The 14,858-nt window shown below is 36.2% G+C and overlaps 1 protein-coding gene across 1 annotated transcript; it reads right to left on the bottom strand.

The window, feature by feature from the left end:
• Positions 1-1,145: 1,145 nt before the first annotated feature.
• LOC149933422 (uncharacterized) lies at positions 1,146-14,327 on the bottom strand. The gene is made up of 4 exons (XM_090156632.1): positions 13,847-14,327; positions 13,252-13,292; positions 6,925-7,164; positions 1,146-1,476 (listed from the first exon to the last, which is right to left on the bottom strand). Exons 1-4 carry the CDS (start codon positions 14,114-14,116, stop codon positions 1,422-1,424), a joined length of 606 nt encoding a protein of 201 aa, XP_090012758.1. The 5' UTR covers positions 14,117-14,327; the 3' UTR covers positions 1,146-1,421.
• Between the last annotated feature and the right edge of the window lie 531 nt (positions 14,328-14,858).

The following is a 14,858-nucleotide window of genomic DNA, read 5'->3' as shown; positions in this document are numbered from 1 at the left end:
TATTAGGCTGGTTTTCGCTCGGGGGAAATATCCGAATGAGCGTCCCTGAAGTTATTGAACGAAGGGAGTTGATCACGTAAAGTATCATTTAATACTTTCAGTTTTTGATATACACGTAGCACAAAGTCGTTAATGCCTATATTTGGGTTATCATAGTTTGACGCCTTAATCAATATCGCCTATATTTAAAATCTGTTATAAAATTTTTAAAGACTTAACCTTAGTTAAATATTCCTGATGATTGGAATTTCTTCGCATTAAGTTATTTTAAAGAAAATGTTAAAAAATAAATAACGTAGTATTCAAATACTAGTCTCGAAATTGGTCCATATAATTTTTTTCTTCGTTTAAGGGAATTAAAAAGGACCAAATGTTAGAACATAACTTTTTTAAACCTTTACCACCAGGACTGGAAAAGGTTTATTCTTAGGGCTCGTTTCCTTTCAATACCCCAAACGGTATTGTATTAAACATGAAAGAGTAAAATGGGTCTAAAATAATTTATTAGACCCTTTTTAGTAACCAAATGGTTTGAAATAAATTAAAAGTCCAATTTTGGTCGTTTTTTAAACCTTTATTTTTAACAGTGTATACGGAAGTCCTAAACCTAACCTAAACTATCCTATCCTAACCTAACCTAAACTATCCTATCCTAACCCAACCTATCCTATCCTATCCTAACCAAACCTAACATAACATATCCTAACCCAACTTAACCTAACCTAACCCAACCTATCCTATCCTAACCCAAGGGGGTCTCGATCAAGAAGATGTTTGAAAAAATATCTGTACGAGTTAAAATTGATGACGTCATACAGATGAGTATCCGTTGTTTTTCAATACGATCTCATCTGGGTGACGTCACGATTTTACATAGCAACACAAAACTCGTAATATTTTGATAAAAAACCATGCGATCGAGGCAACCATATAGTTCCCTTTTTAACAAACCTTGATCCTAACCACCCTAACCTAACCTAACCTATCCTAAGTTATCCAACCTAACCTAACCTAACCTATCCTAAGTTACCCAACTTAACCTATCCTAATCCAACTTAACATAACCATTATACCCGCTGATTCGTCTCAACATAGCCATCCTCCCCAAGTATAAATAAATACATATAATATAAATAACAAACGGATCAAACATAATAAACTTTATTAACGCTAATATATCTTTCAACAAACAAAATACATATCGATAGATTTAATAATTAACAAGTGGTGATAATAATTCATTATCGAGTGAACACGCAAATTGAGTCCGATTCAGCGTAAGCTCAACGTGGGAACCGTTTATCATAAATAAATGCGGATCTGTTCCAATCTATGCCTGTGCGGTTGAAATATATTCCTCATGCGGAGTAGCAGATCCCGACTAATAAGATTGATAGTGAAAGCCGTCTCTTCGAAATGCCTTAAGGCTCTCGGCTGTCGTCGGTCTTCAAGTTACGCGTGTCGTCTTCGCAGTCGCTACAAACAAAAATACGCAAATTATCACACAATAATAATAATACCACTCTAAAAGAAAAATGATAAATAACTGATTTTTTTTTTAAATTTCAAATTTCTAAGAAACATTCCTCGTGCAGGGTACATTTAATAGTGTAAAATTGAATGACCTTGAACCATGTCTTCAAGGTCATTCAAAAACTATCTCGAGAACAGTTGGGTTTACAGATTTGGTTCCAATTAGAAAGTTTCTGCTCGCCATATTATTAGTTCAAATAACTTTGATATGACCAAATTTGACCAATCAGAAGCCTAGAAATGGACGTTTTGGAGAAAGAATAATTAATGCCTTCCGTGACATTTCAATTTAATGTTGAACAACACTATAACCCCGTCGTTAAACGAGTTCAAGCATGTATCGTAGCCAATGGTGGCATAATTGAAACGTTGAAAACTATTCAGTATTTGTTTGATTTAGTCACATTAAAACTAGTCAGATTATTTTATTATCAAACACTGAATTCATTAACCTTCAATTTAGCGGCTTCTGATTGGTCAAATCGAAGTTATTTGAACTAATAATATGGCGAGCAACAACTGAAATCGAGAATTTTTTTTGCTCTGGTACGATAATTTGAGATTCAGGAGACTGGCAACGCTGCCTGTGGGCAGTGTTACCTAAATGTAACTTTTTTAGAATAAAGTCCATGTCAATGGCAAAAAGTGGTAAATATGGCAAAAATGTTAAATATGGCCAAAAGTGACAAATATACTAATAATCAGTAAATGCATTTAAATGATGTAAATAAGCCAAAATAAGTAATAACAAGTTTATTTCACAAACGTTTATTATCATCAAAAGTATTTAATATTGCAAATTCAACAGTTTAAACATTTTTTAAGCAGTTAAACTAATAAACTTTTATCAATCTTCGTCTTCTAACCAATTATAATGTTGTTGCTTGAAATATTGATTTAACTCTTTCTTACTTTTAGCCAGTATAAAAGTATTATTCACCATGTCGATATTTACCACTTTTTGCCACGTTATTTGACACCTGACATTTACCACTTCGGAACACTGCCTATGGGTACACAACAACAGGATTCAAAATTTACCGCGCGTATTACTTTTCTTGACCATGTAAAATATTAAAATTACACTGTGTAAGAATATGTACTACTTAATTAACCATTTTCCTTCTCTAATAGTTTCAGAAACACCCTATACGATGAATTTTACCCCACGCAATGTTTTCTTCCAAAAACCATTATGAAAAATCGGCAGGGAGCTTGGGAAGGTACATACATGTTTTAAGCGATTAATAGAAGTGTAAGTAGTGCTATTATACGGTTTGTGTAAGCCTAGTGGCTTAACTATCAGACACGAGAAACAGTAGCCCCGCCAAGAATTTTCTGCACATAGGCCCAGCTTGATTCAGAGGCCCCATCTATAATGTTTATTTCAAAAATTTCCTGACTTTTAACGATTGTTTTTAAATTTTGACATGATTTCTAAAAGTTTCCCCTTCAATGGATTTTTTTAAAGGCATTTTAATCAAGGAATGACATTCGTCGATTAGATTTTTCCGAGGGGCAGGTCACTTCCATTTTGGCTGCGTCTTAATCGTAGTAAAATGATTAAATCAGGGTAATCGTGATTAAATCAGGGTGATCGTCATTAAATGAGGGTAATAAAGATTAAATCAGGGTAATCAAGATTAAAAAATCTAATCTAGATTTAATCAATCTGATGTGTTTGTTCTTGTTAATTAAACACTCTCTATTGAAGCAGATTTATTTCCATGATGATGATGATTTTTACATATGAAGTTTTAAGTAAGAGTACCGAACATGTCGGTAGCCGGTAGACCACTGTTTAGGTGGCCATAAAACTAGAGCTCCCTCAGGTTCCCCACCCAGTGGCGCCCCCTGGCTATTATAGTTCATAACAAAACCTCTTTTTTAAATAGACTGATTATAGTGTATTTTAACTACATTAACGATTAAACATTTCAGTTCATAAATTAAGTCTTTTAATTGATTTACGTCTTCGATTGGATCTTCGTACGTGTGGTCAATGTCTACTCGACTGAGGCTCTTTGTCAAAATCTTGTCTAATAAGTATCCTTGATCGGGCTCCTTCTGATGATGTGGCTACACTAGGAATAGAGATGCTTGTGGTAGGCTGTTGCTCTGGTCTCGAGTCTTGTGTGGTAATAAGATAGGATTGCGACTCGGTGGTCGACTTGGTGATGATTTGCTACTCCAGCTTGGAGATTCATTGTCAGGACTCAGGATTGGTGGTTGCTGATGACTCTGGATCGGTGGTTGTTGATGACTCTGGATCGGTGGTTGTAATACTGATCTGTACCCTGCATCTGGATTTGGATTCATTTTACTGGCTCCAGTTGTTGATGTCTCAGACACGGTTGGTTTTAATAACTTCTCACTCCTTAGTCTCAATTGGTTCTGATGTTTTCTAATAATACCTCTCCCAATATCAATCCCATACATCATATTTCCGATAGATTTTTTACAGTTCCCTCTATCCAATTTTCTCCCTTACCATAGTTTTTTACAAAGACTTTTTGATTAGGATGAAATTTATAGGTAACATCACTAATTTTTACTAATGGTTTTATCGCTATTATTATTTACTTCTAGCATTTCAATTATAGGTTTATCGATGTTGATATTCTCATTACCTCTCTCCTCTTTAAAGTTCGTTGGATGGACCATGTCAAGTTTGGTGCGGATTTCTCTTCCAAACATGATTTCCGCTGGAGATTTACCACTAATTTGCGGAGTGCGGCGATAGTTTATGTGAAATCTTGCTAGTCTTACGTCGAGAGATCCATTTGAGAATTTTTTTAAACCTTCGTCAATGACATCAATGGCAGAGTTAGAAGTACCATCTATTTTTTTTTAATGATGTCTTCACGGTACGCACCACCCTTTCAGCCTGACCATTTGAAGCAGGGTGATACGGTGCAATGGTCAAATGCTTGAAGCCGTTATTCTGCGTGAAGATTTGGAACTCGTTACTTGTGAAACAAGTGGCATTATCACTCACCAGGGTCTTCATAATTCCATAACGTGCTAAATTTTGTCGTAACAGGTTTTCTTGCTTCTAAACAATCCTTTGAAATATGTCCATGCTTATGGCAGTTGTAACATTTTCTTCGGGTCTTCCGTTTCTCTGGAGATTTCTTGATGACGTTTGGTGTTCCTCTTCCATTTAGTTGAGCGACCAACTCAGGCGACTCCTCGAATACATCTCCGTCTCTCGCTGCTCGATTTATGAGAAGGCGCTCCAATTCAGCGACAGTCTGCTTCTCCGTGGGTAACGTATCCCAGAGCATACCGAATTATTTATATTCATCGTCAGGGGCGACTTAAAAATGCAGGCGATGAGAATGCAATCGTCAAAAGAAATGTTCTTCTCCATCTTTGCAGCTGTCAGGATATCAGCCCATAGAGAACGTAGTTAAGTTATGCGTAGCCCTATCAACATCTTGAGACTTCGATGCTCTCATCAACTGAGAAAGTAATCTTCGTAGACGATTCGATGATTTCTGCTCGAAGATTTATTCCACATTATGTCTTAGTGTCACAATAAGTAATCATGTTCTGAGCCTTCGTTGACAACGCTTACCAAATGACAGTACGGGCGGTACTGAACGCTACCCGATACTTCTTCATGAAAGCATCGCTGGCTCGATCCAATCGCCGAACACATCTCGCATTGTAAGAACGTCAACGATCTGTCTCTCCCAGCTCCGCCAGTTCTCAAGACCAGACAGTTTTTCAACCACGTGGTGTAGTAGACTATCCATTTTAAAAAGGTACTGGAATGTTATCAGGATACAGTCTCAGCAGCTCAAGAACAGTTGACTCGAAGGTGTACTTAGATCATCTCGAATCGTGGCACAGTAGAAGCGTGCTGTGCCCATAACCTGTTGAAAATTAATTCAACTAGCAGCAAAGCGCAAACAGTTAAGATGACCCAAGACTCAAACATGAAACTAGTATTATTTATTAAATTAGCATATAAATAAAATATATTCCTGCAAATTTTCATGTTTTCATAGGTAAAAAAAACAAAGTGAAACTGATTGAATTTAAATATTACACTTTATTATATTTTATAACAGTATAAAAAGGTACCAGCCATGAGCGCGCAAGAAAATATACCCAGTGATGCGAGATCGCGAAAATGAAATTTCCCTTTTCGGACCAAACATTCCCTAGTTTTCCAAAATCCGAGATACATTCTTATTTACATAAACAAATTACATAAGTAATCCCAGGGAAAAGTGGTTTTTATTGTTTTCAAAATACTTATCTATGTAAACCCCTATGATCGAAAATAAAACGCCCTCTTTATTCTCAATATCGAACTATATACCCCAATTCATCTCCAATATTGTTTGATTTTTCAGTTTAGATTTTAACGAAATCTTAAATATACCAAACAAAATTACACGGGTGCTAACTCAACCAAATTCGACCAAAGACTAAAGTTCTATCAGTTATTAGTTTTTCGAATTTAATCAATTTTATTAATTTTTAAGCATCCCCACCTCGAATTTCCCCAGATTTAGCAAATTTTCGGTCTGATTTCCCTATATACTTTTCAAAATTTCCCTAGATGTGGGAAGTTTTCACAGATTTGGCATCACTGGTTGACTGATAAAATCCCTGACCTTTTCAATATTATTTAAATCACGGCCTTTTTTCCCAATTTGGAAATCCCTGACTTTTTCAATATTTAAATCTCTGACTATTTCTATATTATTTAAATCCCTGATTTTCCCCCCAATTTGGAAATCCCTGACTTTTTCAATATTATTGAAATACACGACTTTCCCCCCTTTTGAGAAATCCCCGACTTATTTCCCCAATTTAGAAATCTGACACCGTAGCATTTACTATACAGATAAAAATTGCCAGTTTTTAGCGCAGGAAAAAGTACACTAAAAGTACCCGCCTAAAAATTGAAAGGGTAACCAAAGTGGCGTTGGCAAAGTGGCAGAATCTTCTCTAACTGCCACGTGGCACTGAAGCTCATGCACAGGTGGACTATCTTAAAACTAGATCCTGCTCACAGTTTCCGTCTTTCGATAGTGTCACTGTGCTATTCAAGTAGTTTCTGCCAAGTAGTTTACTACTTTCGTTACTCTTTAAAAGCAGTAGGAACTAAATCGAAAAATCATCTGCTAACTACCGCCAATCTTCCCTAGATTCTGCTGAAGCTGACGGCAGCAATTTGAAATACGTTGAAAACCATACATTTCGAAGTTTATACTACCGTTAAGTATTTTTGGGCACCGTCGTGAATAGTACAGCGGCCATTTTCCAAGATGGCTTACGCTCTTTTAGTAAATTTTTTTATGAGCTCAAAACTACCCGTAGCAAATGTTAGGGGTCATTGCAAAGAGATTCTTGGCTGTATAGTATAATTACTTTGGATGGCTTGCAGATTTGGATATGCTGTACCCCTTGATTCCTTGAAAATGAATGGTTTCGATGCTGGAACCGTAGAGCGCCTCTTCGTAGCAAGGAGGCGGATGGTTCGGCGTGGAGATGCCCACCACGTTGTACATGACGTTGTTATTCGGAGGCAACAAGTGAGAAGACGTCTGCGTGCTACACTCGCCCGCGATTGAATCGTAGCTGGGTGGAAGAATATAGTTTGCTGGATCTCTGTTGAGAACCAAAACGAATCGAAACATCTACTTCAGTATATATAGTGAAAAACCCATAGCTCTTACAAAGGTCTAGTAACTACTGGGGCTTGATTTTGGGAAAAGAACCAAAGTAATAGTCCAGAAAATTGACAAGCGAAAATCCATAGCAACGCTTCCCAATTCCATTGACTGTGAATACGGCATCTTTTTTCTTTCCCGTGGTCTATGAAATTCAAATTGCTTTGGTTAGGTTAGGTTCAGGTTGCAGGGTGACCACAGGAAACCCTCCAATTTTATATAGGAAAGGAAATTTATAGTAATTTTATACGAGATTATAGGAGTAATTTTTAGGTAAATATAGGAAATTATAGGAACGTTCATTTGAATTTATAGGAAATTAATTATAGGAATAATTTGATGAAGATAAAACAAATGATTTTAAAGGAACTTTGGTTGAGTACAAATGAAATTAAGTGGTTTAGTAAAAGGCTGGCTGTTTTTGAGCACCTTCTATCGAACTTTATAACTAAATTGAAAGCAAAGTACGAAAAATATATCGAAAATACTAAAATTGACAAATTATAGGAAAACAATCGAAATATAGGAAAAATTATAAAATATTGTTAGTGTGGTTACCCTGAGGTTGGGTAAAATTAAGTTACTATAAGAATAGTAGGTCTTTTGTTGTGAAAGGATTTTAGACAAATGAAAATAGGCGATATAATAAAGTAACGTTGCCTTCTTGTTTTGATGGGAAAGGCCACCTTCCATTATGCTTCCATTAGCCTTCCCACCAAAGAGCCTATGAATTCATCCGTAGGCTTTAACTGTACTACTTCGTTATCCCATTTTAACAAGTTGAGCAAGCAGATCTGACTTTATAATATCGCCTATTGAGAACCATTGTTACTTTTAGGCACACGTGAAAACTGGTATGTGTTTTCCTTAGGGGTAGCTAGTGCAGATTCCACCGTAAGAGTAAGCTTTGAAATCTCTCGCAAAACGGTACCTCTGACAATTGTGAGAGACATATTCAACGATCAAGTCAGAGCGGATGAACTGAAGGTCGAAATCTTTCCAAACGGCGTTAGAGTGCTTGACCTGAGAGCAAAGATCAAGCAAGTCGAGATACGTGACTTTTCAAGGGATTTCGAAATAAGAACCCTCGAGCGTTTTAACATTAGATTCACTCGTTACTTAATTTTTAATTTCAATTAATCGAATTTTATTACAATTATTATAGATAAAAACCTAAAAACCTTTTTTTAACTTGCTTGACTTTTGCTCTCAGGTAGCGGTGTTTTTCCTTGGAGCACACAGCAAATGCGATTAAGATATCCGTTCACATTTTCGGAGCAACTTTGAGCAGCAGTGTGGACAGTGTTCCAAAAATACAACTTTTTTGGAATCAGGGTTGGCAATTTTTTGATTTAAATAAAATTCAAATAAATCGATTTTTTTTATTTAAATCGGATTTTTATTGATTTATTTGATTTTAATTAAAATTTCAAGGATTTATATAATTTAGTATCATAATTTTACCTAAAACAAAAATGTTTTAATTTTTATAGACTAATATGTATAATGAATTTATTAAATTTAAGCTAATAATCATATAGAAGTTTTTATTTTTTAAAACCTATTTTGGTACTTTACAAAAAAAAATCGGCATAATCCCCAGCCACAGGTAGAATCCAATGCAACATTAGGGGGAAGTACAAAAAAGATTATATTTAAACCTAAATTATAGCAATTGGCGAGGTTTTTTCTTTTTCAAAAATTCAATACAAAAATTGATTTAAATCAATGATTTTTTCCAAGATTGTCAGTGGAAGGTCTGATCAAGAGCGGACCCGGGAAAACAATATTAAACTGACGACGTGAGTACAGCCTTTGAAAATGTTATATCTATAATCAGTTACGTAATCACTTTAATACAGTGAATGCTACCGGCTGGTTCGCCAATTACGGAGAGTGAACAGCCCTTGTTAGCAAGGGAAATAACTATACTGGGACGCGAACCCGGAAAGTCGAAGATCCCCGGGTTTTCGGTGTCGGGGTGTTCAGTTTTCAAGTCTGGTTACCTATCAATTCATATTCTTTTAAAAATCGTTAAGAAAATGGAAAACTGTAGAACGCCAAAAAAATCGTCGCGTTCTGTTTAGTATACGAGAGGTCACTAGATTACGTTAGATTCATCGTGCAATTAAATTTAGAGAGCACGCGCATATTTTGGTTTTTGTTGAGCTCGCACGAAACCCCCCCCCCCCCCCCTCCGAGACCTTCTACACGGAAATATTAGGAAGCGCGCAAGCCCGTTTACGCTAAAATATCAAGACGCGCGTGGAACTTTTTAACAAGTTGAATAAGACATAAATAGAGTTTATGCTACCGTCAATTGGCTATGATAGTTGAACGTCTCTTCTACGTCACGAGTGACGCGCCCGATACATCTAAACAAGAAGGCCAATGTTACTTTAAAGAAAGGCCTATTGCCGCGTTAAAAAATAGTTTGTAGTAAGCTCCGACCCGACCCGGGTTTTCGGGCTTTTTCATTTCACCGACGCGTAACCGACTAAAATCTCACCCCATGCAGTGGCGTAGCTGATGGTCCGCAGGGCCCGCGGTGCGGGGGGGGGGGCTCGAGCTTCAAGGGGGGCCTTTAATTACAATTAAATTAAAAATGATCGTATAATTCTTAGGTCCGCCCGTAAAATTCTTGGGATAGCCAGCACCGTCTCGTTGGGGCATGACAACCAAGGGGTAGTAGCGGCAGACAGAGAGAAAGATTAGATAATTTATACGTCCTTTAATTTTAGGTTTTCAGTCGACCAAAACGTCAGAGTACATTTTCAATAGTTAGCCTCGGACTGAGATTCCTACCCCTTGGTCCAGGTCATTCGAAGCGCTTGAAATTCACGTTCATTCCTTTCTCTTTCAAAACACGCCGACGTCAATGCAGCGTGGAAGCTAGACGGGAGGAGGTGAGCAAATTCCCCAAGGCAGGCGAAATAGGGCCCAGAAGCAGGCTTTTATTGGCATGGTACAATAGGGGACCCCCCCCCCCCCATTGAGAATTCTATTTAGAAGGCCCACGATGAAATATTGACGCCAGCTTGCACACCACAAATCAGGAAAACTGCCTCCTCTTGTATTTTATAATTGGTGAAGATATTTTAAGCAGTTACTTCACAATAACCTCCTAGTACGTCCAGCCTACTAACAGCCAAATAAACTGCAGTTCTATATGCATGATTATATGAATAAACTCATGCTTATAGACATAATTCACATAACCATTAGTAGTATTGTCAATGTATTAGTAGTATTGTCAATGTATTTGGTCTTATTACATCAGGGCCTAAAATAGTTGTCAGTTCTGGGCAGTTCTAAAATCGGATTTGGGCAGTGCTATTTATCGTGAATTTATCGCGATTTTTGTAAAATAATGATGTATGCAGCTATTGTTGTTTTATTTAAAAAGTCCAACTGCTTTTATAGCTCATTGAAATTATGTTTTGGAGGTTTAGTTTGTATACATTTTTTGGGGGGCAGTTACAAAAAATCCCTATTTTTATATAGTTGCGCGTGCATTTGCTAGTGTTTGTTACGGGTTCTGTCTTGTAGAAGGCTACGTGTTACGGGAGTTTCGGATATTCTCTGCTAGCTTCGCCGAAGCGGCGCTGCTGTCGCAAAAACCATTTACTGGTCAGGTTTCATTTCAGGTGATATATCTAGGTAGGAACTTATATTATTAAAGTTTTAGCCCCAGTATTACATCCTATTTTCACCAAACACCCATAGGGAACATTTATCATTAGTAAATTCATGATCTGGAAGTTGGTGCTCTTTGGTGTTTTCTTTTTACTGAACAACTTAAATTTCAGCTAATATAAAAATATAAAAAAAGGGCAAAATTGAACTACAGCGGCCTCATGTAATTTTGCTTTTTTTTTTGGTGGATAATGTAGCACTTGACGCGTAGATTACGAAACTATTTTTCTTGGGCCGCAAATGATAATTTTTTTAATTAACTTAATTTTAAATAAGTAGTAATTTTAGGGGATTACCGTTTTTTTGTATTTTTTTGGCGGAGAATGTAGCACTTGACGCGTAGATTACGAAACTATTTTTTGGGGCCGCAAATGATTATTTTTTTAATTAACTTAATTTTAAAAAAAGTAATAATTTTAGGGGATTACCGTTTTTTTTGGCGGACAATGTAGCGCTTGACGCGTAGATTACGAAGTTATTTTTTGGGCCGCAAATGATAATTTTTATAATTAACTTAATTTTAAAAAAATAGTAATTTTAGGGGATTAGTAACGTTTTTCTAAAAAATAGTTCCGTCGTGTATCCGTCGACACCAGCCCCATCCCGAGCATTGACGGTGGGCGAGGGGTCGGACATTTGCCTGTTTTGTGTACGGGATTTTGGATTTTTTTAAAAATCCAGGTATTTTTATTGTGGATTTGTCATACAAAGTCTATGGGAGCAAAATTCTTGTATTTTGGGTTTGTGGATTTTTTTCCAAATTTTGTACGGGATTTGGCCATGGCCAAATGTCCGACCCCTCGACGGTGGGCCTTCTGTAATCGTACCTAGTGGCATCGTAATTAGTGAAATCTTATCAACTTAAATAGTAACAAAAATGAGAACAGGTTTGCTTCCAAAACACGTAAAAGACGTTTCTAAATTCCCCGTATTGGCGCCTAACGGCGCCGCGCACTCACTGGGGGCGCGCGGCGCCTCCCCAACCCCATACTAAAAAAGTGATGGGCCATCTATAACACGACCTAGAGGACAGTACCAAGCCTTACGCATCAAGTATATACTTTTAATATCAACCAGAAAAAAAGGTTTGTGGCCCAAAAATGCAAAACACCTAGAAAATGAACAAAACCTGTAATTGATTTTATAAAGTACGGGAATATCACATAGACGCATTCACATATTGCCTACAGGGAAATATGCAAAAAGGGGCGAAATTCACCCGAGGTACCTTCCTATTTAATAATGTTTGAGGTAGATGGCGACACTATAAAGTTTATGAAAAAAAAACTTTTTTAAAAAGTTATTAATTAATTACTAACAAAAGTCGCTTGATGACTTAGGCCTAAGGTGGTGCCTTGGGTATTAGCCTAGCTGATTATTATTATTATTATTATTATTAGTACTTTAAATTCTTATTAAAAATATATAATTTTTGTAATTTAAATTAACAATTAATTTTAACAGTAGTTAACACTCTCCGCCATAGATGGCACTACAATACAATTTTAAACTATGCAATCAGGGAAGAGAATTTCTTATTTTAAATCTCGACAAAACCGTTCTCCACTAAATATTGTAAACTTTCAACCAATCGTTGAAAATCAAAATTATGACGTCATGTTGCTATCAGAGCGCCATCTACTAACAAATAACGCCATCACCACTTTACCTCGGATGAATTTTTCCCCTTCAAAGTCGTCTTTGCCCGTTACAAACTGTAAATCAATCTATTGTGGCCCAAAAATACAAAACACCTAGAAAATGAACAAAAACTGTAATTGATTTTATAAAGTACGGGAATATCACGTGGAAATTATTAGGACACCGAAACTGTGGTGTCGGCAAACACACGACGGAAATAAGTACAATGAAACATGTGAAAATGGCCAAAAATGAGAAATTTTTAAAATTACATTAAAAAATTAAATAATCATTTGCGGTCAAAATAAAAAATACCCTCGGCATCTACGTGGCAAGGTCTATCAGGTGCAACCAAAATTCATATAAAATTCAATGAAAATGAGAAATTTTTAAAATTAATAAAATTAAATAAAAAAATCATTTGCGGCCAAAATAAAAAATACCCTAGGCATCTACGTGACAAGGTCTATCAGGAGCAACCAAAATTAATATAAAATTCAATGAGGCCGCTGTAGTTCACTTCACCCAAAAAAAAGGACTAGAAAGTGAATATAGGAGATTAGTGATTACATTCTTAGTTCAGGTGGAACTATATCCGTATTTTTGATGTCACGACAATAACCAATTTACCGCTAGTGTCATACTAATTGCTTTGTTACTTATGATATAAACTATAGAATATTTTTACCTTGGAGAAGGAATGTCTTCCACAGGACTGCAAAATTCTTGCTGAAAAAAAAATGCTCTGTAATTTTTAGCGAAACCAATGTTTTGACTGGTTTCTAATAAAAACTGTGTTATGAATTAGTTTTACACTAGGTAAATTAAAAGTGTTGATGGTGAGATTATTCCACCAGGTCAACTGATTTCTGCAATTTGTTAAAATGCTATGAATGATTTACCAGGTACTTGAAACTTTCCAGAAAGAGTTTTAAAACATTCACTGATGTTTAATCAAATTATCCCATAAAACTCAAAATGTAGCTTAAAATATTTTTAATTTGCCTTTTACTAGCAACAGCAAAAAGAAAAAAATTATAATTTCCCATTCTAAAATAACAGAATAATTTTTTTAATTCTTGGGAAACATTTGTAACAACAAACCAGCGCCTTTTTGGTGGATGCAAGTTTCATGTTCAAACAAAAATCATTTCTGCCAAATTAAAAAAAAAGTCAGCACTGAAGTATTAAATGGAGATCTAAAAACAGAGCTGAAAATTATTAGACTGGTTGTTTGGTCTATAGGTGAAAATATTAATAAAGTCAATGTAAATGAAACAAACCTGTCTCCGTGTCAGTAAGGCTACCATGGACTGTCTTCTAGCATAAAGAGTTGTTTTAACAGCAATCATCAAACCAGAACACAGGAACACTGGCCCAATTAGCCATAAATGTCCTAAACTTATTACAAATCCTATGTTGCCACACAGGGACAATATTGTCACAGCAGCCCCAGTAGTAAATAGAATAGCAGCTAATGTGAAATAACAACATGTTATACAGTTGCACATACATCTTCGACTTAAACTATCAATTCTAGTAGTAGTTGACATATTTGACGTCAATTTGAAAAAATGTTAAATATGAAATAAACTGAAAACTACATGTTAAATTTTCAATACACAGGTAGCTACTTAAAGATAGTAACACTTGACTCCTGTGAGTGTTCAGAAATATTTAATTGTATTTTTTCATAAATATAATGAGCATTTCTCCCATATTTATGTCATATTCAAATTTTATTAAGTACTTAATTTCAGACGACTACGCTTTTAGCGTCAAATCGCCAATATGAGACCATGAGACCAAGAATTGGCATTAACATTTTTTTATGATCGTCTGCTCGAAATACACTCTTTTTCGCGCGTTCACCCTATGCGTTCACCATTACCATAGAAATCTCATAGGTAACTAGAATGCTGCCGCCTACGGCCGAGCTTGACGCCAGTTCGCCTTGAACCTTCAGCCAATGAGAGGCCGTAGAGTGGTTCCGCCAAGGAGGATAATAATCCTCCTTAATTCCGCGTAACTATAGCGGGAGCTAGAAGTTGTCATTCTCTCTGCTGACATTAAATTCTTGGCAGAACCACTCTTTGAGCTTTGATTGGCTGAGATCTGGCTATCGTCTGCCACGGCGTTTGGTCCATTTGCCAGTTACACGGCAGCATTCTAGTTACCTATGAGATTTCTATGACCATTACTTCCACCCTCGGCGGGGACTCCATTCTTGGGTCTTTGGGCCATAGATTAAATAACCTTAAGTAAGGTTATTTAATCCATGATAAAATTAGCGAA

Source organism: Leiobunum rupestre, chromosome 8 (assembly GCF_980474605.1).
Source record: "Leiobunum rupestre chromosome 8, qqLeiRupe1.1.hap1, whole genome shotgun sequence".
In the NCBI taxonomy this organism is placed as follows: Eukaryota; Metazoa; Arthropoda; class Arachnida; order Opiliones; family Sclerosomatidae; genus Leiobunum; species Leiobunum rupestre.
Note: the sequence above shows the minus strand (reverse complement) of the source record. Positions and strands in the feature narration are given on the sequence as shown.